This window comes from Balearica regulorum, chromosome 3 (assembly GCF_011004875.1).
Source record: "Balearica regulorum gibbericeps isolate bBalReg1 chromosome 3, bBalReg1.pri, whole genome shotgun sequence".
Classification (NCBI taxonomy): domain Eukaryota; kingdom Metazoa; phylum Chordata; class Aves; order Gruiformes; family Gruidae; genus Balearica; species Balearica regulorum.
Window position 1 is genome coordinate 38,414,091 of NC_046186.1, and position 26,953 is coordinate 38,441,043.

General features: G+C 37.7%; 1 protein-coding gene across 1 annotated transcript in view; it reads right to left on the reverse strand.

The window, feature by feature from the left end:
- UBE3D (ubiquitin protein ligase E3D) overlaps positions 1-26,953 on the reverse strand; it is an 83,741-nt gene that overhangs the window by 49,050 nt on the left and 7,738 nt on the right. The window contains exons 4-8 of the mRNA XM_075747601.1: positions 26,637-26,868; positions 20,745-20,814; positions 18,228-18,297; positions 17,263-17,371; positions 11,956-12,125 (exon numbers count right to left, since the gene is read on the reverse strand). Coding sequence (XP_075603716.1) covers positions 11,956-12,125; positions 17,263-17,371; positions 18,228-18,297; positions 20,745-20,814; positions 26,637-26,868 — 651 coding nt within the window. The remainder of the gene's footprint in view (positions 1-11,955; positions 12,126-17,262; positions 17,372-18,227; positions 18,298-20,744; positions 20,815-26,636; positions 26,869-26,953) is intronic.

The following is a 26,953-nucleotide window of genomic DNA, read 5'->3' on the forward strand; positions in this document are numbered from 1 at the left end:
GAAGTTGAAATGGATTTTCAGAACAATATAAAGATGAAAATGTTTTCTGGTCTCTGATTTTTAAACCTTCGGGTAAAACTAAATCACTTCCACAGTGCTGTTGATATTCCATATAGACGTATTCACAAATACCAGGCACTACAGAACATTATGCCTGAATCCAAAGGGGAAGTTATCCTGCTGTACGAATAAAAGCTGTAATCACTGTTCACAAAAAGCTCTCAGCTTGCTGCTTTAAAGTTATTTTTTTCTGATGTACTGACTTCAGAAGAGAAGGAAATTCAGTATTTCAAGATGTAATTACATGAACCTGCGGCAAAGTATGGAACACCACAAATCACAGAATTGGTTGATCCTGAGAATTTGCTGATGGTAAAAATTATTATTTCCACACATTGAATCCAAACCATTGCCAAACGAAAGCCTAATTACTAAAATTAGAACTTCACATATGCCGTATTTTCCATTTCCCACTGAAACCATAATTTTCATGGAACAGTTTATTTTTATCACCATTTTCCCTCTTCACTGATACGATTGTGGCAAAATTTGTACAGATGCTCACTTCTATGCAGGTATGACACAACACATTAAAATATCAGGTGTGGCTACAAGTCAAATTTAACAAGCAATGAAATCCTAAATAAATAAATTAATAAATAAAACCAGCAGCCAAGAACCCAGCTTCCTTTCCTAAAAATAACCCTAACCTTAATTCAAAAACATAAACTGGCATAGCAACATTTTTGACACACGTCACAAATGCCCAAACTACCCGATTTTACTACATCCCACAGTCCACTTTGAAAACTCACAGCAGACTAATTGCCAATCTGGAAAGATCAACTCTCCACTAGTCCCTTTTCCTGTCCTCAGCCAGTATGTGTCCCCACACATCTGTCACATTTCCTCTGTGCATGGAAATACTCTTCCATAAACAACCCCTCCACCCTTCACAAAACTGTCCCTAGTTTTAACATCTCCTCTCCCCAGAGCTAATTCCCTAGTTTTCCCTTTCAACTATTCCAAAGCTTTCTCCTTCTGCTACGGCAGAGATTTAACAGTGTCTGTATAATCCACGCCTATGTTGATGCAGCCCTCCGCAGCACTTACACAGCTGTCCAGAGTCCTGCTGTCGTGCTGCAGACATGAAGTACAGCTGGAGGAATCACACAGGCCATCAGCCACCCTTCTGAGATGGCACTGGAGGGGCTGCGTTGCGTGCACACACATACCTTGACACAGTCAGATCAGTGAATGCAGATTATTTGGGCACTTTCATTTCATTTTATGAGCCTTCTTAAAATTTTATGGATCAAGAAATAGGGAAACCTAGTCTCAGCTTAGAAGCAGGAGGAACAGGAATGAAGACATGCAGCCTGGCAGCTGAGTTCTGGACACGAGCAAGAGCAGAACAAGAGAAAAGGAAGAGAGAAGGGATTTAAATGGAAGATTGAATCTAGGTTTAGCCAGGTTAAGTTAATGTTGATGCAGGAGATGATGTTACAGACAGACTAAAACACAGCTTTGACGAAAGCAAGTAAAGTAAGCATGGAAAGACTGAGTCACAGACACCAGCTCAGTGAGAAGAGAAGCCTTGGAATAGATGACCTCATTCAAAGAGCAGATGAAACAGCTGAAAGTAAGACAGCTGCAGATAAAGTACTATAAATCCTTAGCAAATAAAGTTAATTAGAATGGACTTCAGATGTAGGAGAACACACCATTGGTAAAGAAATAACACCACACTTGACAATTACTACACTGCGGAACAGCAGCCTAATCAAGACTGTGGTATCAGTGGGCTCTCCACACACATGCAAACTTGTTACTCTGAAGAGTTTCCAGAGAACAAAACAGATATGGTGAAGGTGCACTTGACAGTCTCTTGGCAGGTCAGTGACAGAGTTGCAAAACTGAACTAGAAGGCATATCCCAGCCAAAAAGCTCATTTCCCTGCAAGAACAGGCACGGTGTCAAAGCATTCCTTTTCACAATTTTATCATGCTTCATCTTAAAAGCAATTCTGTTTCTTGACAATATTATTCCTACTAGAAGGCTCTGCGGGAACCTCACTGCTCTGATATTAGAAAGCTCCAAATCTCCAGTCTAAACTTTTTCATAATCAACTGTATCTGTATGTTCCCTCCACTTTCTACTGAAAGCAAGCAATGAACCCGTTATATGGTACTCACTACTACACTATGTTCTTGAAGCAATTTGCTGAGTTAGACTTGCATCAGACATAATTGGTGATAACAGAAACTCAACTGGACAGCTGCATTAAATTCAGTGGTCCTACACATAAAGGAGGGCTGCAGAGGTGCTAAAAGTGTCTGCAGAATTGCTATGTTGGGGGGCAAAGCCAGCCAGTGAGTTTCATCAGTTTCAGAAAAACAAAATAAAGTTTTCAATAAAATCTCTCCAACTCAGACAAAAGTTAGTATTTCTTAATCATCATGACATACTTGAAAAATTAGAGGACTTAATAATATTAATGACATGCAGGCACTTCTGTTTGAAATACAACAGCTGAACAGCAGTTTGCAGCAATAATATGCAAACAGCTGAAAAGAGGAAGTAGAGAATATTGATGGGCAACTTTTTTAGGTATGACTACAACCAGTAAAGATCACATTTGGTAATATTAGATTCAAATGCACTGAATCATTAAATATCTGATGGCTATTCTTAGAGCCCCTTTAAGTCCCTTTTTCAGAAGATGATTCTTTGCATTACCAGCACTAATTCCAGTTGGTCAAAACTATGCCGGATTCTTTTTTTATTTTTTTTTTCAATTAAACATATTCCCCAACTTCTGGAGGAAGTTTAAAATCTGGGAAAAAAATTAGTGTACAAAATACTTAGAAATGCTTCACCAGTGTTCTCTGTAGGCCACCCAATTGCTTCCATCACAAGATACCAACTTTGGACAAAAATGAGGAAACACATTATATTGTTCAACCATATTGCTTCATGAGAGACACAGGACAGCTGGGAAGCCAGTCAATAAGGAAAAAGAAGTACATACAAAAGTGCAACTACCTCAACAACATTTCCATACTAAAACAAAACAGTTTTGGAGGGTTCAGAAAAATTAATGTCTACAGGGGAAAGAAAAATTGTGCTTAGTTTAAAAACCAACTTCTAACCAGTTCTACTACTGATGCTATGCAGCTGCCCAGCAGCTCCAGCTGAAAAGCCTCAGCTGCAGCATTGGAGACATGGACATCCAGTTCACACACATGCCTGCACTCATTTCCCTGAAGAACCATCTTCAACGACACACTGTACAATTTTGCTTTCTCCAGGAAAGCCAGCAAAATCAGGGCCCGCAGGAGCGCTTGCGTGATTTCTGTATTCCTTCCTCTGGGACTATGGAAAACTTCGTAATATCAGAATCCAGTCAGTGTCACCATGAAGTAAGGAAAAATTTTAATTTTGGTATTATGGTAATGCGTACACTCTGAGAAGAATGTAAACCAAATTTAATACTCTCTTAACCATACACAGAGGGAAAATGGGCATGGTCAATCCAACGGCTCGCTTCTGAGTAGATCTGTAGTCCTGCCTTCAACAATTGTTTGACCAAAATTCTAAAATTCTGCAGCAATTTTATTCCCTGGAACAACACCTTCCACCTTTCCGGTCAGATCTCCTCTTCTTCTTCCTCAAACATTCACGTCCACATAGGTATCACTTATTATGCCTATTAGTTATACAAATTATTTCATTTATAGCTTAAGGTCAGTATTCAGAGGAGCCAGCATGAAAATTGCTTGTTCTGTTTTGATGCTACAGCATTCAAAATAAGAACCAACAGCAATATGTTATTGTTGCCACACACAAATGGAAATATCCCGAACTTCACAAATTAGCCTTCCTTCATCTCAAGTCATACACTCCAAATTTGCTTTAGCCTTACTGATTTAAAAAGTATTGCAAGTAAAATTAGCAGCCTAAATAATTTTGTTAATCTAAGTATTGTTAGTTTATACAGCCTGTCATGTAGAAATACAATAGAAACAACAAATGCTAAATAATTTAAAACAGCCCAAGATCCTAGAATTCAGTAAATCAAGTTTTGAGGTTTAAGCAGTTCTTGTCAGCAATCTGTCCAACAATCTTTTGTAAATTTTATTTTTTTCACTCTTGGCTCGTTATAGGATTCCTGCCTGCTCAAATGGGCACTGCCATTTCAAAGGCATTATAGGAGTTGAGCACTTACAGTTCCCAAGTGAACCCAACAGTCTTTATAAGTCTGTAAGAAACAAACTGTAAGCCTCTACGTTGAAAGCTGCTATAGTTTGACGTACAATTATGAAATTATCCTCAATGGATCATCACTATTGCATCTAGACTATCTGGCTTTCAAAAACGCAGTGTTACAAGGAAAACAATATGAATATAATAGAGATACGACTTAAGTACGACTTGAATAGATATGACATTGCTGCGAACTGGCCAGTAAATCTCACTCCAAAATGGAATCAGCAAGAACATTGAGTGCTGTAATGCCAGTGTAAAGTTTAGGATCCCCATGTCCATTTTGCCAGAATTGCTGCTCGCTAAAGCTCCAATCCTAGACCTAGAAGCAACTCACTGAAACTAACAGATTAGTTTAGAAGAGGTTAAAAGAGTACTACTACACAGCAGTAGTGAACTTCTGGAACTTGCTGTTACAAGAGACTGTGGAGGTATACAGCACCAGCAAGGTCAAAAAGTGTTTATTCAAATAGATGGTCAAAAGAGGCATGATCAGATAGAAAAGGAAACAGGCAGGGCTTTACCCTCTATACATCCTCAATACAACAGCCACAGACCTGAGTGCTACAAGGAAGTGCGGAGGCTCATGTGCTACTCTGAAGACCACTGGATGTCAGGGGAGGATACTGGGCTAGATGGTACACTGTCCTGGCCCAGCGTGGCATTTTGTACATTCTTACCATCTCATAAAAGTGGAATTAACTACCTGGCAATGCAGTTGTTTCAGGCTATACATTTTAAATTAGTTTTGGATAGTCTTGCTGCTTTTAATTCACAATTTTTTCCCATCCAACTTGACATTTCTCTCATTGCCAATCCTCAGATTCCCAAAATAGCAAAGCTACAGCAATATGAACCAGAGATACATGAGAACTAACAAAATTGCGCTTACCTGAATCAGTGTTTCACAAATAAATATGAAGAATAACACAGAAAAAATATGCAAGCCTGAGTTGTACTTTTTGTTCTACCACACTACACAATCACAAATCCTGATTCAGAAGCATTTTAAATGTGATAAGATCTTTATAGCATATTTATTTTTTCTAAAAAATTAGAATGAGGCAGCTAAGCAATAGCATTTACAGTCAATTTCTTATCTTTACATTGCCAATTACTATGTATATAGCATTTAATGCTTCTAATGCAGAGTACAACAGCAGTACCCTGCAAGATGAGTAGTGACACATCAGCATCTTTCACGCTACGTAAGAAGAAAGACAGGCTACTGGTCAGATTATTAACAAATGGCTACGTGGTTTGGGATTGCAATTGCAAATCCGCTTTAAAAAAAAACAGTCAGAATCCTAGCTCCTCTGACTTCAATGCTAAATTTCAAAAGATGAGCAAAAAAGGCAACCTAAGCAACAAGCTCAGCTGGAATGGTAACATGAGCAAAATTTTTGAGCAAAAATACAAAAGACCTTATTTGGTAGACAAAGGTTTTATTCCAACATTTTTCTCTATTTCAGTTAATACTTCTAAGACTATTTAAAATTTGAAAGATTAGATACCAAAAATCTGACAGCTCTGAAGAGCTTGAAAGATATCTCAGACCTGTGTTTAGGAACAAGAATGAAGTTCTTAAGTAACTGCCATAAAAGGATGCTGCACATGGCAGGTCTAGTTTCAATAAACAAGAAAGTCAGGATATTTCTCCTGAAAGGTGTACTTAAAAGTTGCATACATCTTTTCCTAGAGGTGGGAAAACATGTTACCAGTACTGAAGAGCAATTCTTTCTTCTGAAGAACAATCTCTAGCTAAAAATAATAGTTCTCAGATGGAGCTTTCATCTCTTGCTCCAAGCTTCAGCCCAAGCATTCAAAGTTCAGGAGGCTTACAGCTTCCACATCTCTATCAAATGCTGAAAAGTATTTTTTTTTCCCTTCTGTCCCAAAACTCTGACTGGCATCAGACTGCATCTTCCGAAAATCTTTGCCTGACTGCTCAGTCAGCTCTTTTAAGGCAACCCATCCCACCTGTGGTGTCAGTTCTCTTAATACAATGAAAAAATTCAAGAGGGGAACAGAAGAAAAAATATCTGAAACAAAACAGAACTGAAGAGTTACTGAAACACTAGGAAAAGGCATTCTATTTCAGACATACAAAAATCAGTGAAATAGGACAGTTTGGTGCTTTTATGAGAGCTGAATTACTCTAGAGTCATATACAGAATGAAAGCCATTCTTGGGACAAATAAACAATATTCTGGAATACATCAGTAACAGCTTCATAAACAGCTCACTATACATGGACTGTAATAAAAGCATTGGGACTCCAACACTCCAGGTTTTCAGCCACAAACTCAATTTTCCAGCTTATTTTGTCCCTCTAAAGCTAATACAGCAAACTATTTCTGGAAGCCATTTTTCAACTCTCGAATGATAAGCAGCAAATTCTTACAGAAGAGACGGCCCCTGCAAAAGCTGTAAACCATTCAGAGAGACTCTAGATGCATATGAGAAATAAAAAGCTATCAATGACTTTTTGACAAATCTTTGCCTAGCACACTATTATAAAGGAAAAAGTGTAATTTTCCTCTAACTGTACCTTCACATATATTTTCTGAGATCAAGTTATGGTTGAATTGCCATGTAACCGTATTTTCAATTTTCTTCATACATTTTTACAACACACTCACTTCAGCAGTATTTACCATTATCACTCCCAGAAGTCAAGATTGTTTGCATAAGATGTTATTTGCCAAGAACCTGTTACTTGAAAGGAAGACCTCTTCTGCCTGCACAGCAGATTTGTAGGTGAAGAAAAGGAGCCTTGCTGAGAGAAAAGTGGAGGGAACCAACGTAATCACATACACACCATCCATAAATATCTAAGTAAGAACGGAGCAGAAAATGCATGAGGCATCCTTCTTTAATGGGACTCAACTACACTCATAACACACTTTTTTCATAGGTGACAAGAAGAAATGACAGCATATAATTTCAACTAATTTATTGTAGAAGAACTGCTCATAAAGCTCCCGCAAGGGCTGGAAGCCTAACTGTAGACAGACCTCCCCAGCACTTGTGCTATCACACATAAGACACACCTACGTGTTTCTAGCCCTGTTTAACAGCTGAAGGAGGAAGATACAAATCAATACAACACTTACAGGCTACCCTCAGGAAGATGTGAGGAATAGGGCTCTGCAAGCAGAAATGCCAAGAGCCACACTATAACTAGCATGTCTGGATATACCTAACCATGGCTTAACTTCGCAATGCCTTAAAAGCTATTGAACATTCTTAAGAGAATACCCAGAGCACAACTGTTAATAATTTCTTGTTAAAACAAAAGTATATGGAGAGAGGCTCCACGTGATGTGTTCTTAGTTTAGTCCTATATCTCAGTCGCCTTCCCGGAAACTGGTACAAGACAGATGCTTCTTTCATTCACAGACCACATGAAGCTGGGAAGGGCCATCAGTACACCACATGTTGGAAATCAAAATGGCCATGACCAACAGGCAAAAAGGTTCTGAACCAAATTAGGATGTAATTTGACAAAGGACAACTGTACAAAAACAGAGAGAAAGGCTGCTTATTAGACTGCAATCTGCTGGAAAGGATCTGATGGTCAGCAGATCAACAATTTGAACACAGATCAGCATGGTGTCGATAAAAAAGTAGACGCCACACAAGGGGTTATCACCTTCTCAGCAACGTTCAGCCTCAGAACACAGTTTTGTTACAGCAAGCTTTGGGATCAGCCACCCCCAAACAGCTATTGCTCCAAATGGGTTAATTATCATTGTGTCTGGTATCACTCAGCAGCCAGTAATGAACCATGAACATTTATCCTACTCAAATGTTTGTTTCCTTTGCATTGTTAACATTTAGAGTAATACTGCATGTAAGGTACAGTGATAGATATGCCAGTGATTTACTGCAGGAAAGAGAGTTCTGTTGCTCACTGAAGCACAGTGTTGTTCACAGGACATAATTCCTAGTTTAAAGGGAAAAAAACACTTCCATATCTGATGAAGAAAAACAAGCATTATGCTAATTATGAATAATTGCAAAACTGTGCTCTGAATAAAGAAGGAATAAAATGAGTTTTGGAGTGAGACTGTAAATTACTCCTGACATTCTAGAAGCCTTGAAAAGAAAGATCATGTATAAAAGCCGCTATGCGCCCCCCAAGAGAAATATTCAAGTGCATCCCAAAGAATCTGAATACAAGGGTTACTTCAAAAATGGGGTGCCTGAATGTGAATCATTAGGCAATCCCCATTAGGATCTCTTGTGTACAGGCAGCTTGCCAGGGGATGATTTCACAAAGCCCGAGACCTCAACTGCTTCCATGGACCCATGTATTTATCTCAGAGTAAGTAGATTTATGCTTGTGTAAGTAGACTAAGTACAGATTTTCTTTCACTTCTTCACCCATGTGAATCACAATTGTGTGATTATGTTATTAAATTTAGATATTTCAAATAAATGCTTTTATTTCTCTATTACCCTAATCTGTCTGAACCTATGATCCAGCCACCCAGCACAGACTCTGCTGTGTCCGCAGGTGATAAAGGTGCTTCCCCTCCCATCGCACAGATCAGATTCTGGCACTGCAGGAATCGGACAGGCCCCAGGTGTACCCAGTGACTCGCGACAACTGAAGAGGCTCTCTGACATCCAACAGGATATTAGACTGCGCGCTTATCCCTTGCAACTGTTGGGGTCTGGGTCGCAAGCAGACCTCTGGCTGAACTGCTGCCTACACAGGAGGTATCCTTGCTTACTCTCCACTCACGGGAAGCAGACCATGGGCTCTGAAACCTTTGCGTTATTTCAAAGGCAAGCATGTGTGCAGAAACAAGCAAGGTAAGTATTATAATTATTATCAGAATGCGGACATCTGAAACATTTGGAACTTGCACTATTCAAGAAATCCGACACTTTGTTCAGAATTCTTGAAATAATATTTGAGATCTAAATGCAAACACACTGTATTAACTAAGTTGTACTGGTTTTGATATTTTTGTTTCTGCTGTGTTAACATTCCTGTTAATAGAATACAGAAAGACTTCAACCTTATTGCACGGATCCAGGCAGTATCTCAAGCCAACTGACAAATGAGTTAGTGGAAACAGATTGAAGCGCTCGTGTCCTTTTTACTGTTCTTTACTAGAAATATAAAAATGGGAAAACAATGCGAAAGCAATAGTTACTTTGATTTCTGGACCTTAAAAAGAACCTTCTCTTCTTTCTTGTCCATTTTTGCATTTGTCCAGGGACTGGACAGGGAAGATGTCAATTACTGTAAGAGGAGAATTAAAACCTCAGTTGTGCCTTCTGCTTACTGCAAAATCCCAAAGATAAATACAAAGTAATCTTCAGAAGCAAGTGATTTGTAACAAGTCTGTCTGGGGAAATGGAAATAACTGGATATAATCTCACAGTAAAATTCTGCTGCTGAGAACTCCATTCAAGAAAAGCATTTGTGAATGCTAGGTAAGTGACTAAGTAGATATGACTTTTACCTCAATATCATGTCAAAGTAACTGAACGTGTGTTAAGGTAATTAAATCTTCTCAGTAAGAAAGAATTGAAACTTCAAAAGTAAAACTGCAAGTTACACTTATGTAAGACTTAAGAGTGGTAAGTGAACTATGTTTCATTTTAGAGCAGGTAGTGGTTCTTGCAATATCTCCCATTCTAAGAATAAGCAGTTTAAAAGATAATACTTTAAGATGCTATTTTCGATAACTAAGTAACATTTAGATCACAGAGGTTTTCCAATGCTAACTTCCGAAGCCACTACATTAATGAAGGTAATTTTTTCTCTTAGAGGAATAACATTAATAGTGTAGTATGACCTTTTTTCTAAATATTAAATTTTGCATTCTCTCCTTATATCAGAGTTTATTTCAGGTATTCAGTATTGGATCTGTTTGAAAAATAAAAAGGATACACTTGGCAACATTCAGGATAAACACTACGATGAATCACACATTCTTGTAAGGTGTGTGTTTCTCCTACAAAAGTATTTAAATTCATACGTACATGTTTGCTTGTCTGTGTGAGACAACATTTTTGTTGTACTTTTATGAGGTCTTGGGGTATAAATCAGTTGGGTACTGATTGAGTCTGGAGGGAATGTCTTCTAGATTTTAAATACATTCGTACTCTTTAAATCTGTCACCTGTTTCCAAGACTTTAAAGGAAAAACAACAAAACCAAACCACTATTTAAGTGTGACCTATACAAAAACAATGCTGTCTCTTCTATCACTGCAGAAACAAAAGCAGAAAATTATGCTAAAATCATATGCCATGATCTGCAAACACTGGAGCCACTGCTTAATCAATATTCTCTTATCTTGCTCTCCAACAGATAAAGGCTTTAACATGTTAGGCAGTGTATGTTTTTCATAATGTAGACTTCAAAGCTTGCTGAAATCAAATGTTTCCGTTATGAGGGCTCCAGTAGACTTGGACACATCCAAGAAAAACATTTATATGGCATTGTACTCAACCATCTTCCTTGCCTCTTCCCTTTCCCCTTCTCTCAGGGCCCTGTTTCTTTTTGAAATAATAACGACCGGGCTGAAAGCAAGTTAAACACAGAGAGGCTAATCAGGTAACTCAAGGAACTTCTGAATTGTATCTAGAAAGGACTTTCCTTTTGCAGATATGCTATATGCTCAGAGTGTGCTATACTTATATAGTATTATTCATACCATTCTGCTAGGCTACATGCACAAGTATCTTTTAACAGGGACACTGTTAGATGCATTGTCCATGTATAGAAAGATGATCACCACAATAATTTATTGCGACCCACCAGACAACACCTGTACTACTGAAGATAACTTGGCTTAAACAGAGAAATTCCAATCCTGTGAACAGCTCTATCTCTTGCAAAGCAAAGCATAATTTTAAGGCAAAAAAGGTCAAGACTGAAGCTGGAACGGGCAGGTGTAATATGCTAAACTAGTAACTATCCACCTCTTGGTTTCAGCTGTACCAAAGAGGTCCAAATTCTTTACTGTGGGTCTTCAGAGAGGGTTACTCCCATAAATAACTTGACAGATGAGATCAGATTTTCACACAAAAGACAGAAATTGAAGGCAAAGAGGGAGATCTGGCTAAGTTTACGCTTCATTCAGGAGTCAGCCCATGCTCCTTATCTCCCCTCAATTTTTCCTCCTCCCTGAATTACATCACCTGGAGCTACAGCTGCAGAGCAGCATGTTCTGAGACCACACGGACAGCACTCACTGCCCCTCTGTGGGATTCATGGCACCACCATCCTTCCAGCTTCTGCCAACAGAGCTGGAAAAATGACCAGGTTCTAAAAATGCAGTGAGTTAACACAGGAAAAAAATGCATAAGTGAAAAAGCACATTACTCTCCTGTGTAACGGAGACAACTTCTATTTGTATCATATACCTTAGTTATCTACAAGTGCTCCTAGAAACAACATAACTCTTTGGTCTACATTTTAATATTCCAGTGCAAAAATTTAACAGCCAGATTCTCTCTGGCTGTTACAGAAACCAAATACTATTCCTCTGGCATTTTGCTTAAAAAAACCCAAAAATAATTGAAAAAATGGTATGCAATTTCAAAGAGATACATCTCCCAGATTAATGGACTGTCCAGAGAACCTCAAAGAGATATTGCTGCCCTGAAATGCAAAACAAATCAAAGATCAGAAGCTGAGGTCAGAAAAGGCTGTACTTACTCCTTATTCTTGCTTTTAATGCACGGCTGGTAAAGAACTTTGACAGCATTCCAGGTCCCCACTGGTCCAGAACTAGGCATGAAAATATCCCCAAACAGTGTAAAAACACTGTGGGAGGAGGAACTTCCTAAAGACTCCACCAGCAATGTGTCAGAATTTAAAAGCCATATCTATAAATGAAGAAATAATTTATTTTACTGTAGATTACATCAATTTCAATTTGTTCCTTTACTCTGATCCTAAATCAGCTTATACTAAAGCCACATTCTTACAAAGTTTCTAACAAAGTGTTAACAGATACAAATTGACATTTTATTATTCAGCGCAGTTGGCACAGCCTCTAGTGGAGAAAAACAGGTTAATACAATAAACCGATGCCTGATGTATCACAGTCACTCTTATGATCATTATTTCTGTGAAGCTGCCTCTTGTTGTGGCTGTAGCACATTCCCTTTGATAGCAACAAAAGAAACAGTCCCAAGTCATCTGTTTCAGTACCAAATGGATTATTTCTCTGATTTCATTGGTTTTTAGGAATTAGTCGAGCATATGGCGTTGAACAACCGAGGGCTAAAGACAAGGAACTGAAAACTGCCCACTGGAAGTGCCAAAAATTAAGGATTTTTAGAAAAAGTGTGATAGCTATGACTGGATGGAGCTAAGACATGCAAGGAAAAAGACAATAATTAATGTAGTCTATAAGGAACGGTGGGATCTACAAATGGCTGCAACAGACCCTTACTTGGAAAATCAATCTTTATAAATTTGATAATGGGACTGGCATTTTTCAGCACTACTTGCTCACAAGCAAATTCATGAGAGATTTACCGGGGAGAGTTTTGAGAAATCTGAACTTTTTGCGTCACATTATGGGTCTTTCTTAATCTTTGTGTGACTGTGCATCAGTGTTCCAACTTGGATTCAGGGCTTTCACGCTAAACACTGTACAAAAGAGTCAGGCTTTTCCTTTATTCACAGCCTGCATTAGTGATCTGAGTTACCACAAAAATAATTTTTTACAAGTCCTGTATAAAATGTTTATATATGAAATATTTATCATAGAAAACAGGGTTTATGCAGTGCTGCTCACTGGAGAGTAATCTGCTGCTCATGACCTAATCGGCTTCAAGTAAAACAAGTTGCATGATGTTAGGTAGTAGACATACGATATCCCCTGTGGATGGAGAAAGCCACCGTTAACAGGACACATGGTATTTGTCATAATTGAATGTGACAGTCACAATTTATCAGAGCCCAAGGCTCAGAACATTACAGTGGAAGTTTCATAAAGGAGAATGAGATATATTGATAAAGATGTCTTGGGAGGGGATGGGAGGAGGAGAATCACTTTAGCATAAGCACATAAATGATGACAAGCAACTGCACTTGGCTTAGCAAGTGGCTGTTCATCAGTTTTGCTCTGGTAACTCACTGTACACATTCATAGCCTAAACTGCAAAATATATCTCATTAGCTAGCACCATTACACACGGTGCTTTAAGCCAAGCGTTGAAGAGGTGCTGGAAAAAAGAGAAGTGTCCTATACACACAGGCCACTGCCAACATGCTTAGTTTTAACTCAAAAGAGTTCCTTCCTTTTGAAATTATTAACAGTTCTGTGTAAAGGAGCCACCTGGGATGCTTTTCAGAAGGGGAATATCCTTCAAACTAGTCTACGGACCAATGCAGCAGTAGCCGTCTGCTCCTTTCAGAATCTTTCTGCAACTTACTTCAGAGAAAGTAAAAAACCATGTCATTGGCAGCACGGTCCTTCTGAAAAGTACTTCCTTCTACCACAACTGTTAATATGTGGCAGCTGACAATAATGTTCCACCACTTGTTCAGAGTCTATCTTTGTCTCAACAGCAATGCAACAGATCTATATTAATAATTTAGCAAACAATACAGAGAAAGCAAATGAATCTTTGTGGTGGAAGGACACTTGGCCTTGAGAAAAAATCAATTTCTGAACTACATTTGCTTCTTTAAGCAATAATTTCCTTCTTTTCCTCATGCATGAATTATTTTTTGATCTTGCCTTTGGTCTGAATGAACAATCATTCACCAAGACTCCATCTGTTGACCCAAATCAGTTTATACGTGTTTCTTCTGGCTAACATAGTTTCAGATTTTGATTTGTGCTTTCAACTATGTTACTGACAATGTACAATCATTCCTTCCTCTTTGTACAGCAGAGCCTGCACAATCAAATTCCTTTCCTATTAACTCCAGGAAGAAAAGAACCTTTACAGAAAGATAAAAATATAAAAGTTTAGAATTCATCCATAGTGCAGATTGATGACCTTTTCTGAAATCACAGCATCAGGAGAAAATGTTTGGTTTTTTGTTGGTGTTTTTTTGGTTGTTTTATTAATCACCTTGTCAATAGCCTTCAAAGATGTTCTTAGGAGAAAAGCTGCAACAAATCTGTTACACTTTGTGGGACTTGATCCAAACAGGTGAAATACTACGATTTACATTCCGTGGTCATTTTCCTAAAATCTCAACCTGCGTCTCCAGCATCAATTTGTGAACAATTAGGCATCAATATGAATTTACCAAGGCTATAAAAAGCTGTGGTTCTTCCTTGCTTGTTCTTTTTCAGTTATTGCAGACATTACCATTACTTTTGTCATCACACAGGTCAGTAATGCAAACATCTTCCATTATAGCTTCTTTGTCCTCACATTCAGACTGTTTAGATAAAGATGTGGTTTCCTCATACTTCACAAAGAATAAAGCTTTCTAAGAGAGCTGTGTAGTGAAGTGTCAACAAGGTACTCATTACCTCACATCTTGATCACTGCAACGTCTCCCTCTCCAACCCTGACAAATGCAAACTTATTCTGCTCATGCCCTCCAAGACATGGTCCAAGAATCAGTATCTGATTGACAGGTCTCTCCCATTTTGTTACATATTTATTTTCTTGGGATGTCTTCCCACTCCCTCTCCACTCACCCCTGAAATACAAGCTGCTGTACTTTTAAAGCACTTTACAGCCTAATCCCACTTCAAAAACCATCTTTCATTCAGTACTGAAAGACTGGCGTTAGTATTCAAACACTCGAAACTCTACCACGCACCTTTTGATTTTCACAGATGTATCTTTCTGGGTTTTATCAGGTTGATACCATGCATGGGATTAATTCCTTGTATCTATCTACAAAACTACTTATTTACCTCTTTCAAACCTATCCTTTTTTATAGAACAGAAAAAAATTACATCTGTTGAGACGCTGCTATGCTGACCAATAATGTACCATTTCACTTGTGTTCTGCTATCTCACTATCCATTTGCTCTCCTCATCTTATTCTTAGCTTGTAAGCCATGCAACTGCAAGTTAGGGAACCCTTTAACGGTGGAGCAAAGAGAGGAGGCAAGTGATTCATCTTTTAGAGAATGTGAAGAGGGCAGAGATATAGTTAGGATAAATAAGGAAATCTGTATATGCCACTTTTTTTTCCTGAGACAAAGAGACTTTTATTTATTGTCATCCTTTAAAAAAAACCACATAAGTAGTATATAGCTTCCAGGAACTTGGCTGTCACCAACTTAAACAACAGAAACTCATATTATGGTATCTGCAAATAGCATATCTGGTAATGTTAAGTGATACATGCAGAGGAAAAAAGAAAAATGAGTATACATAATATTTGTGGTAAAAAAAAAAATTTAAAAAGACTTGTGAGAGACCTTAACTACCACATACACAGCCTAAGCTGTGTGCATTCACATATGTAAGCACAAACACTGTGAATGAGAATCTTTGGCTCATTGTCAAAACAAACAAGTGGGACAGCTGGTCCATGATGCCTCAGTGATGAGACCACTTGTCCAACCTGGCCCTGTACTCATAGCCTCAAGCACCTACATTTTTTACTGTTTAGCTGTTTGCAATCATTAATATAAACAGTGCTTACATTATACTTGTGTGCACAATGCCTCTGAGTCCTAAGACTTAACCCATGACTCCAGAATACCTGTTGGTGTACATACAGAATCTAGAACCTCAGCCTGGACATGAGTAAGGGCTTTCTGATGTTAAACACACAAAAAAAAACCCCAGCTAATAACTCACTCAGAAAAAGAAAGGGATGCCAATCAGAAGCCAGCCCCTATGCTAATTCAGCCTGCTCCTCTAATCAATACGTTGGCAAAAATGCAACTCAGAGCTAAAAGTAATGGCAACCTGCTAAATAAGGTGATTTTTCTGTTGGAAAATAATCAGTTTGTTCTATGCAAGCTACTAGACCTAAGCATCAGAATATTAGGTAATTTGGAAACACATAAGCTACAAGGAAAAAATCGCAACAATTTTTAATGACTCCTCAACTAGGTTATACATAGTGACAATTATGGATCTGTTCATGAGACCTTATTTTATCATCACAGAAGAAGTATTTCTCAGTGGCTGCATAAATGTTATCTTGGCACTAAAATTTATTTAAAAGCAACAGATATACACTTACCTCAGAATCTGGATATTCAGAAATTATAGAACTTGGACAACATATATATAAAACAGTTTATTTAATTAGATTGCCTACCTCAACAAAGTGCATCTATAAGTTTATCCAGGGCAGGAATCTACAATCATGTATTTCTTTATCTTTGTGTCTATGAATTATTCTTATAAATTGCAAAATTACAAATTCTATGCCTATATTTAATTCATGAATAAAAGAAAACATCCCTGGTTATACCAAGTTTATAGTATTAAGATAATTCCAGACCCAAATTCCTATCCATCTTAAAAGTTTGAGGAATTTAGCTGTCACTATTTAAATATCAAGCTTAAACAAGTTTAACAGTATTAGAACATTACGTATAATAGGCAATTTTATTTTTGTTTGCACTTCACTTTGCAATGTAATGTACTGACTAAATTAGTAGTGTCTGCTGACTTAAAACAATATTTGTGAAAGATGCCACACAATTTGATGAACTGGTGATTAAAGATAAGAAGCACTGGAGCAAGAAGATGAGATATATATTATAAAGTCAAAACTTAAGCTTTCTATATTTTCTGAATACAAAACACTGTTATTTCTGTGCTACTTGTGGTGCATCTGTAGTACTTCCATTGCTATATTAACAGTGAAAATTTCTATATGTACATCTACTTAGATTAAAAAATGGGAGGAAACTTCTTACTTGAACAGAACTCTTCAGAACTACTTCTAGAATTTAAATTCATTAATTTTCTTGAAACATAGAATCATGAACAGCATAAATAATACATTTTAAGAGCTGGAATTCATAGGTTAAACTTTTTCAGCAGGATAAAGATTAAAAAAACACTTACCAGAATATAGATTTTTCCATTATCCCCTGTTACAGTGAATCTAAACGTGCTTTTAGCAGAGGACAATTCCACAAGAATCTGAGCAACCATGCTCTGTACAAATTGAGACCTGTTTTAGAATTAACCACATATCATATGTTTTCATAACAACTACATGGGAAAAGTCATTCATATTGATGCAGTCCAAGTATATGAGTATCTCCATACTACAAATCCACTACATCCTACAATCTTTATTGAGAGATGGAGCTTCTTTATCTTTCTCTCCCTCAAAACCAGAGGACTTTCTGTTTCCTGCAACAGGAATTTTTAAATAGATCAGCAGTCTAAATTGCTCCACATCCTTTATTTTGACCAACACGAAATGTCAAATGCTGACTAAAAGCTTTTCACTATTATATTTTACACATACAAACACAAAGTTCAGAATGATACACATATTTCAAATATAATTTACAAAAGGAAAGAACTGTGACTAATGCATAGTACATGATACAAGATAGCTAGATCAAGTTCTGTTTCAACTTAGTTTTAAATTCAAACTGAATTAGTTGAAAATTCAAAAATCTCACTTCCGATTAAAAATTTCAAGCTTTAATTTAACTTTACATAATGTAACTCTCCATTTCCATAGTTAGTCACCAGACATCACACAAATTTAAATAGTTCAAAATAAGTAAGTATTGTATTTTGGCTTATCACCTGAATAGTGAGACACTGCGTCACTGTGACTCCTGCGTCACACACAAACACACACAAAGACAAGCAAGCGAAGTTGTACATGACTGAATTCAGACTACATTACCTTCACAATGCTTAATTCTGTGATGATTATATAAAATTTGACAGCAGTTTGTTATTATATGTAATTATTCAAGAAACTAAAATGTTAGTGCATTTCTAGCATCCTTTCCAAAACATAAACCCAGCTAAATTATTTGATTGGTTTTAGTTTTATTTGTTACCTTGGTGTTGGGCTGAAACTTCTCTCAGATGGTCGAATAGTCACCTCGGTGACATAATATTTAATGGTATCTAAAATGAGAACAAAATTTTTCAAGTGCAACAGAACAATCAACTTGTTAAGAGTAGACTGTAAGTCACCATATCACTCTAGTAATTAAACTTTTGTTCAGCACTCAATTAAGAGGTGCAGCGGATGGTCAAATTCTGCTTTGGTTTGTGGGAGGAGAAGCAATCAATAACAGAAAACATGCATTGCCAGAAGAAAACTGCTTTGACCTAATTACATGATCAGTAATTTGTCATTCATATTGATCCTTGTTTAATGCTGGGAACAATCATCTTGAAACAAAGCAAGCAAGAGCTCAAGCCAAACCTGAGAGATGAATTGAAAGAACTTTCCTAAAGCACTGAGATCAGCATAGCTTACATAAGTATTTTAGTACCCTCTGCTGCTCAGTAATGCTGCAGTGAATCATAAGAGACAGTTTTAATAACAGTGCACACAGCAGAATAGAACTTCTTTACAAAAATCGCACTAACTCAACACTAATACCGCATACATTCCGAGTTTCAAGGTAAAACTCCGCTACGATAGTCTTTAACACTAAATGGAAGTGTTTGAGCACAGAATTTAATCCCCATCAATAAAGTCAGGTCAAAGATGATAATATTGAAGCTCTGGGTCTATGCTACAAACACAGCCTAACCAGAGGGTCAGCAGAAGAAGTTAAGCATGTAGAGTAATAAATTAATTCCACTAAGCCTTAGCATGTGAACACAGTAAAAATTCATTGACTCCATAGATTTTAAGGGTGGAAGGGATTGCCTCGTCTGATCTCTGTCCACACACACCATTAAAACTGGATGAAAGCAAGCATTTCAGGAAGACAATCTGTTGTAAAAATTCCAAAAGGCTTGGTAATCCCACCCCTTCTCCAGATAAGTACTACACTTTTTTAATTATCTTCACTGTTAGGAAATTATATTTTACCTCTAAGTTTAATTTTAGTTTGCTCCATGCTGTGCCTAGTCCTGAGAGACTGGAGGAAAATAAGCCAGTTCAGTCACTCCAGCTCCCCAGCTGTTACCCTGAGTAAGCAATCGGTGCTGCTGCTGCAAGGGCATTGGGAATTAAGGAGATGTTTACTTGCAGGGAGATAGATGGAAGGTGGGATTTCCCAATATAAAATCATACAAGTATACAGGGAAGGAACAGCTGACAGGGGAATTTCAAAGCCAAATCTGGCCTCCACAGCTACACCACTCTAATCCAGCTTTATCTTCAAGGCACTGGTATCTGCTCATGAGGAAGCACCAAAGCACGACAGTCAACTCTGCTCTCTAGTCTCCTCTCACAGAGGTGGTTCTGTCTAGACGTATACCATACATCTCTGGTTATTTTTTTTTCTGTTCTTTGAACTCTATGTAAATTTCCTATAGTACTGAAGAAACACGGTCAAAACAATGGACATACTATCTGACTTCAGCCATGTACAGAGTCCAGACCAAATCCCTGCACATCTACACAGTATTGCATTTTCCCGTACCGACTGATCACATCAATTACTGGTTGCTACAACTGTCTGAAGGCTTAGATTACGGCACTCATTATTCACAATGATCTGTGAAGCTCTTTTCCAAACACTGCCTTCCCAAAGTCACAATCTGCTTTGTGGGCCTTCAGATATCTTACCTTAAATTTGGTTTTATTAAAACCTGTGCTGTTCAGATCCCTGCACAGGACGACTGGAACCTTTTGTAACAGAAGACCTTCAGTCTTGCATCTCCTCATGACTTATTTCTTAAACAGGCTTTGCATTTTCTGAGAAGTTTTTATATTCTCCAGATCTCTGAACTAAGCCAAGCTCACACTGACTGATGCAGTGGAGTAGAGAGAATGAAAGAATGAAACCCCGCTAGTAACAATCTTATTACTGCTTCTCTCTTTTTAATAACTGCCTTTTAAAAACCACCAGAGACTCATCTTTATACTACTTGAGGTAAACCCTGCTGATTCAATATAATGACAGCTTTTAAACCAATCATCTCATCACCTCATCATCAGATAATGATGAGAGATAACTTGTTTCTTTGACAAGGCTTCCTTTCCATGAAACCAGGCTGGCTGTTAGCAATCAATCTTTAGCTTCTAGTTCTGCATTGATCAAGTTCTGAATTAACCTTTCCATTATTCTGTAGGACTGACAGCAAAATAAAAACCCTGTAATTTCCCATGTCTCCTTTTTTACTGGTATTCCTAGTAAAGTGGAATCATGCACTGAGTCTTCCAAAGCTTTGGAATCAAGCAAATACACCACAGAAACAAGGACGAGGAAAATCCCTGTCGTAAGTCACTTTCAAGGTCTAACAGTGGAAGCAACAACTTTATCTGTTCCAGAAGGGAATAAGTGAGACAAACACAAAGGAATGAGCCCTGCACCTTACTGATAAAATACTTTCCTCCAGTGCTCAATTGCTGATGCAGTGAAGTCTAGATTGGTTGGTACAGCCCATACCTGATGATACTGTTTCTCCCAGCATTGTCTTGCAGCGCTTACAAATTACTCTGGTATTTTCCTTTGATTTCTGTAGGACAAAGAAATGTCATTTAAATGTCACTCAGTTATTCTGAAACAGGAATGTATAATTTTAACATACTCTCCAGAGTAGATAGTGAACTTTGTACTTGTTTCTGTTTTCTTTGTTTACAGGCACACAGATTTGCATTCACTACTTCAGCTTTCTTGCAAGCTGACTTGCTTGCAAGTTTCATACTAGTTTTAAAATCTGGCAATATATACTGACCACACAGCCCAACCTGTAATAGCTCACAGGAAAATCTCGTAATATTGACTGACTGAATGACAAGGGAAATTCGATTTTGATAAGGGCAAAATAATGCACATGAAAAGAAGTATTCCAAAATACATACATAAAATATTATGCTGCAATGTGACTACCATCACTCAGTAAAAAGTTCTAGCCACTGTAGACAGTTTTATAGAAATATCAGTTCAATGTTCAGCAGAGAGCAGAAAATGTCCACCAAGTATTTTGAATTACTAGGTAAGAGCTAAAGAACACAACCTATTCCAGAAAGGTGCAGTGGATTATGTTCTCGAACAACCCCTCTCCCTCAATTCAAGCAGTAACAGAAAAGGTATTGACAAAGAATAAGAATAATTGTCAGAGGTGCAAAACAGTTTCCATATGTGGCAATAAAACACAAGTAATGGGAGAAAGTGCGAAAGACAAAACTGAGGGGTATCACTGAGACATATAAAACCACGAATGTTTAGGAAAAGCTGAAGAGGAAAAAAACATTTACTCTCACAGGTCATGCTATGACATTATAACCTGGTTTGTATCAAAGAAAAGGAAAGTATTTGTCACATAGTGCACAATATAGTTTGGTACTCACTACAGGAAAGTATTTTTCATATTAAAACTATACATAAGTTCAAAAAGTCTTCAGAAATTCAGAGGAAGCAATGTTCATCGAGGGCTTATTAAGAACAAAAAGTGCGGATAACAACATCTAGTTCAAGAAGTCTCTACAATAACCAAAACATCACTCAATACTTGCCATTACTGCCCACTGAAAAAGATCTCATTTCTGGATGAACCTGTCATCTGCACTAGTAACACTCCTACTAATTCCAGTGTTAATATATAAATTCAGTATCAGTATAAAGATACAAGTAAGTACAACTCCTACTTTAATCCAAAGTCTAAACTCCAGAACTGGTTCTGTGTGGGCTTATTAACCTGGGTGTAGCACAGTACAGCTCTGGTCTGGCAGCAGTATGTATATACTACTACAATAATGCTCCTGAGTTAATCAACCTGTCTGGAGCTAGAAATTCTGAGAATGTAATGAGAGGACACCTAAACTGAACTTTTATATGTGGTCTTTGTATAATCACCTTTATAATTGTTCATACAGTACACAGTGCATAAAAATACCAATGTGTAGTTAAACAACTACTGTTTTTATTGGCTTGGTTTATAGGTCCGAACAAGTCACTATCAACTTGAGAAACTATATTGCAGCACATGCCTACAACAATAATATCTAAATTTAGCATAAATGAAACTAGTTGAGGGGAAAAACCCTCCAGATTTATCTTTTTCTGTAACCTCTGTAAAAGATGGCGATGGTTGCCATGGATTCTAACTGGAGTGAACGCACATGTGCTCTTTGGGGAGCATAGATTTTCTGCATTACCACTACCATAGTCCTTAGTATTTGACTTTTAAAATGTACGATGATGATGTGTCAGACTGATGTACAGAACAAAAAGTGGTGCTCTGTGGCCTATCACATCACAAAATTATTAAAAAAATAATTAAAAAGTGGCATGAAGTAAATCCAATGGCCCTAGCTATGTCAGATACACTTTTCATTTGGAGGTATGTCCATTACAGACTGTCTTCAGAACCTGGATTGTGGACTTTCAGACTATGCAGATTTCCAAGCACAATTATCCTAATCAAAAATTGAATAATGCTTTGTTAATTGATTTATTCTAATTCAGGTGCCTTGAAGGACATGTGATTAGGCCAGCGATGAAAGAGATTATAAGTAAGTCAAATAGACACGCTGGGCCAATTTTTTCAGTTCCTCTATGGAAAAGTGTAAGTACTTCTTGCCCCAGTGTTAGGGAAGGGGTGAACGAGGGAGATAGAGGAGTTATACACCAGTCTGGATCATTAAGAAGTTGTGTTTAGTCTAACAATCTGCACTAAAATATAGCCAAATGCCAGATCATATATTCGGGAACAACAGGAATAACAAAGTCAGCGATGATAAAATAAAGGAATACATACTGGAAGACAGCAAAAATCAAAAGAATTTAGACGATGATAGCTAAGCAAACCAGAGTTACTAATGAGATGCTACAAAATAAAAGGGCAAATATGATCCCTGAAAGCATGAACAACTGAATAATTGTTATATTTTTCTGTTTATCCATATCGTCTTCAGAATTAGTGAGATGATTACTGCAAAAATGGATCTATAACATATGTTAAAAATTTGGAAAATGGTTTGGAAAACTGTTACAAAAATAATTTCTAGAAAATAAATACATCTTAGAGATAAAAAGAGATACAGAGCTGCAATTTGTCGTGTGCTTAATTTAATAAGAAGGCAGCAAAGAATCAGGATGATTAACCACTGAAACAGCTTACCAAGAAATGCGATAAAGCTTCCATCATTCGAAGTATTAAATCAATACTGGATGTCTATCTCAAAGCTATAGCTCAGACAGAACTGATGGGTTTGATGGTGGAAATACCTAACAGAGTTCTCTGATCTGTACTATGCAAATAATAAATAAGCAGAAAGGACCACTGTAGCTCCATGAAAAACAGAAAGCGTCCCACATGGAATCTGAACTTCTGATCACAAGGTCCTTCTTGTTCCTCACAAACTAGGAATCAAACTAAAAGCCCCAGGGAGAGCCCGACAGCCTCTGTTAAAGCTTCAGAAAGCTGACTATGTTGGAGGTACAGCCCCCTTGTTCTGGAGATCAGAAAAAAACATCTGGTTTATATATATGCAGTTATCCCCTTTCCCAATTCCTACCTTGCTACTCCTCTCAAACGTACACAGTAAAATTACTCACTTAACATGAAGAGCAAGGATAAGCAGACAGGGTTTTGTGAAAACCATTATTTGAGGTTGGTAAAATATTGCACAGTACAAGTATACAATATATAGTACTTCCTTGAAAGCTACAACTTGAATGTTATTTTCTGACTGCAGTTACAGGTGCTAGCTGAGAATTGTGCAGTATGGTACCTAAAAAACACCGGTAACTCGTCATATCATGCTTCAATGGAAAAACCGATGGTTTTAGCTAGACTAATTAAATCAATATATCTATTTGACAACTTGCAGCTGCTGGCAATCTGCAGATGGAGGTGGATCACCAGCCTAATATTTTCTGTTTCTATTCCTAAGGATCCCTGATACGGTGTCAGGGAAAATACTTCCCCCCAAGAGATACTATTAGGATGCTGCAAGACCATGTGACATTTAAAAACTGTGTTACACTGGAAGACTAATAGATGTGAGAAATATGTTTGCAATGGACGGATGCTGTCTTGGTCCCACTGGAGGCTGGAAAAGATTGCTTAAGCATCTCTGGTACATTCCAGCTACTATTTTGGTCATAGGCAAACACTTTCCAAAGAACTGCAATGCAATTAAAAAAGAACTTTCATACTGGGGCAGGCTGCAACAATATTCTTTGAAATGAGAACATTTATGCCAATAGCAATCTATCTTGGCTGTAACTTCCTATTACTCATGTTATGGAAGAATTTTCTGTTTCAGTATGAGGGTTTTTTCCCTTATTAGTCCAGTTTCTGCTGGATCTTACAGTTTTGCTCATTTGCTTGGCAACTGAGTGATGCTGGAAATAAGCAAACACAGAAATGAGAATTCATTGCAAGTGTGAAAGACGTAGAAAGAGGGATTTGACACAAACAAGGAGTGAATTCTCTACTTCAATGCAAGTTTAAGGAAGCAAACATGAAAATTCATCACACTAAACTACTATTGTTTGCCTCTGACAGAAAATAGCCTCCTCACTCATTCAAAAGTTCTGCTGTTATCCTGGTTTGACCCACATCTCCGTAACATCTTTGTCCCACATCCTTTTATCATGTGTCTGCCTCAAAAACAACCCTTTTCCGGCAAACATTCTCTTTGATCAATTGAAGAAGTGTGTTGGGCAGACTGCTCTCCTGTCTTTAGGCTGCAATATGAACTCCATGCACCCTGCCTCTTCCCGTCTTTGTTCCCATTCTTTGAGATCACTGAAAAGTGAGATAATTCATTTTGGGAACCTCTGGCAGAAGCCATTGTCCTCTTGGAAATTCAGAATCTTCTGCTCAGCTTCCTTCTTAAGGATACTTAGAAGAAATGACTCCAATTGCCACAGAGTTAATCCAAATTAATCTGCTTCTCCCATGCTGATATCCTTTCAGGGTATCAGTTCTTATTTTCCCCTCCCCATATTCTGCTTTTCAAAGAACAATGGAACAAGAAACCAAAGGGACCACAGCTGCAAGACTTGCAGATATGGACCGTAGGACAGAACTGTTCCCCAAACAGATGGCTCACTTGGACGCACTGCACCAGCAACCTTTGAACTGCAAGAATCCAAGTGATTTAACTGGGGATAATACAAAACCCTAATGATGATAAGCAGCAGCAGCAGACAGGAATCAGGGTCTCTGGTGTTACTTCTCAACAGATTAAAAGTTTCATGCTGGGAATCTGTACATAGCAAGTCATCAGCTGTTACAGACAAAAGTTGCCAAGGCAGCAACAGTTCCCGTAATTGTAGGAGGATTTCAGTAATTAGGTTTAATACATGGTATTGGAAGAAAAGATGGTATCTGCAGGCCCAACCTTTGCCAGTACAAATACACACAAGCAGCAGATTAACAGAAAATAATTTATGGAAATATAGGCTTTGGTGAACTAAGTTCCTGGATATTCTTCGGGCGGAAGAAAAGATTACTGCTTGAACTTTTGTACCAGTGCTAGATTTCCAAGATGAGTAAAGCACTGAATTTTCTTTCTTCATGGGTTTTATTCCATCATTGACACAACAGTATGCCTACAAATGTTTGGGTTTTTTTCCTGGGCAACAACAAATGTTGATGTTTCTAAGACAAATGATAGCCCTCTTCCTAGAGACTCAGCTGATGGATATATCCCCTCCTGGTACACCTAAGAAACATCAACATGAAGAGTTATAACCTGGGGTGGCAGGTCCCTTTCACTAGGCAGAGCAGTCAAACAAACTCCTTACAATATTCTAAGAGTGTAAGGCAGCCACATCAGAACCCAAAACACATTCTGATTTTTCCAAGTCTTTCTAAAGCTAAAAAAAGAGAAAAGAAATTAAAAAAATCACATCTTCCTTTGTTCATATTTATGGTTATGCAACCAGTCATAGTTTGAGAAGAAAAAGCACTGTCACTCCAGTTTCCTCCTCATTCTTCACTCCGTTACCCTTTGACAAACACCTAACCCATTACAGTTATTATCTTACAAAATGCTGATGTTCTTCACTCAGGATATTTTTTGGGGAAAATATTTGGGTTTAGAACTACACAATTAAATAGTTTCTAATTCAGTTTACAGGAAGAAATTCTTCTTGCATATCTAGGTCAATATCAAGACCATGGTGCATACTTCAGAAAATCTAAATCATAGCTTAGAATATTTTCTGGCTTCAGTACAACTGAATGTCAACAACTCCCTATGACCTCCAAAACAGCTCTGTACTATATACAAGTTAAATAAACCAGTGACAAAAAAGTGTTTTACAACGAGAAAAGTCCAAATACATTCACTTAAGAATTATTCAAACAAAATACTTTACCAAGTTGGGGTCAGTCTGGGAAGCATGGTGTCCAGTCTCTGAGCAGCACATGGGAGATTCAGGCACATGTGATTCATTTCCTGAATTCAACAGAAAAAAAGTGTCTCCAAGAAGACAGTCGTCATGCTGAGGGTATAAAGTGCTTCTGGCAAAGGGGTCAGGGTGACAACACCACTCTTCAACTAAAGCACTCCAGTTTTCACTTGGTAGAGGAAGAACTCTGAGAAATTTCCTAAGAGAGAAGAAGAAAAAAATATTTCTATATATTATACTATTTTCTAAGACATTACAAGAGAGCTTAGATTCCTTACAAAACG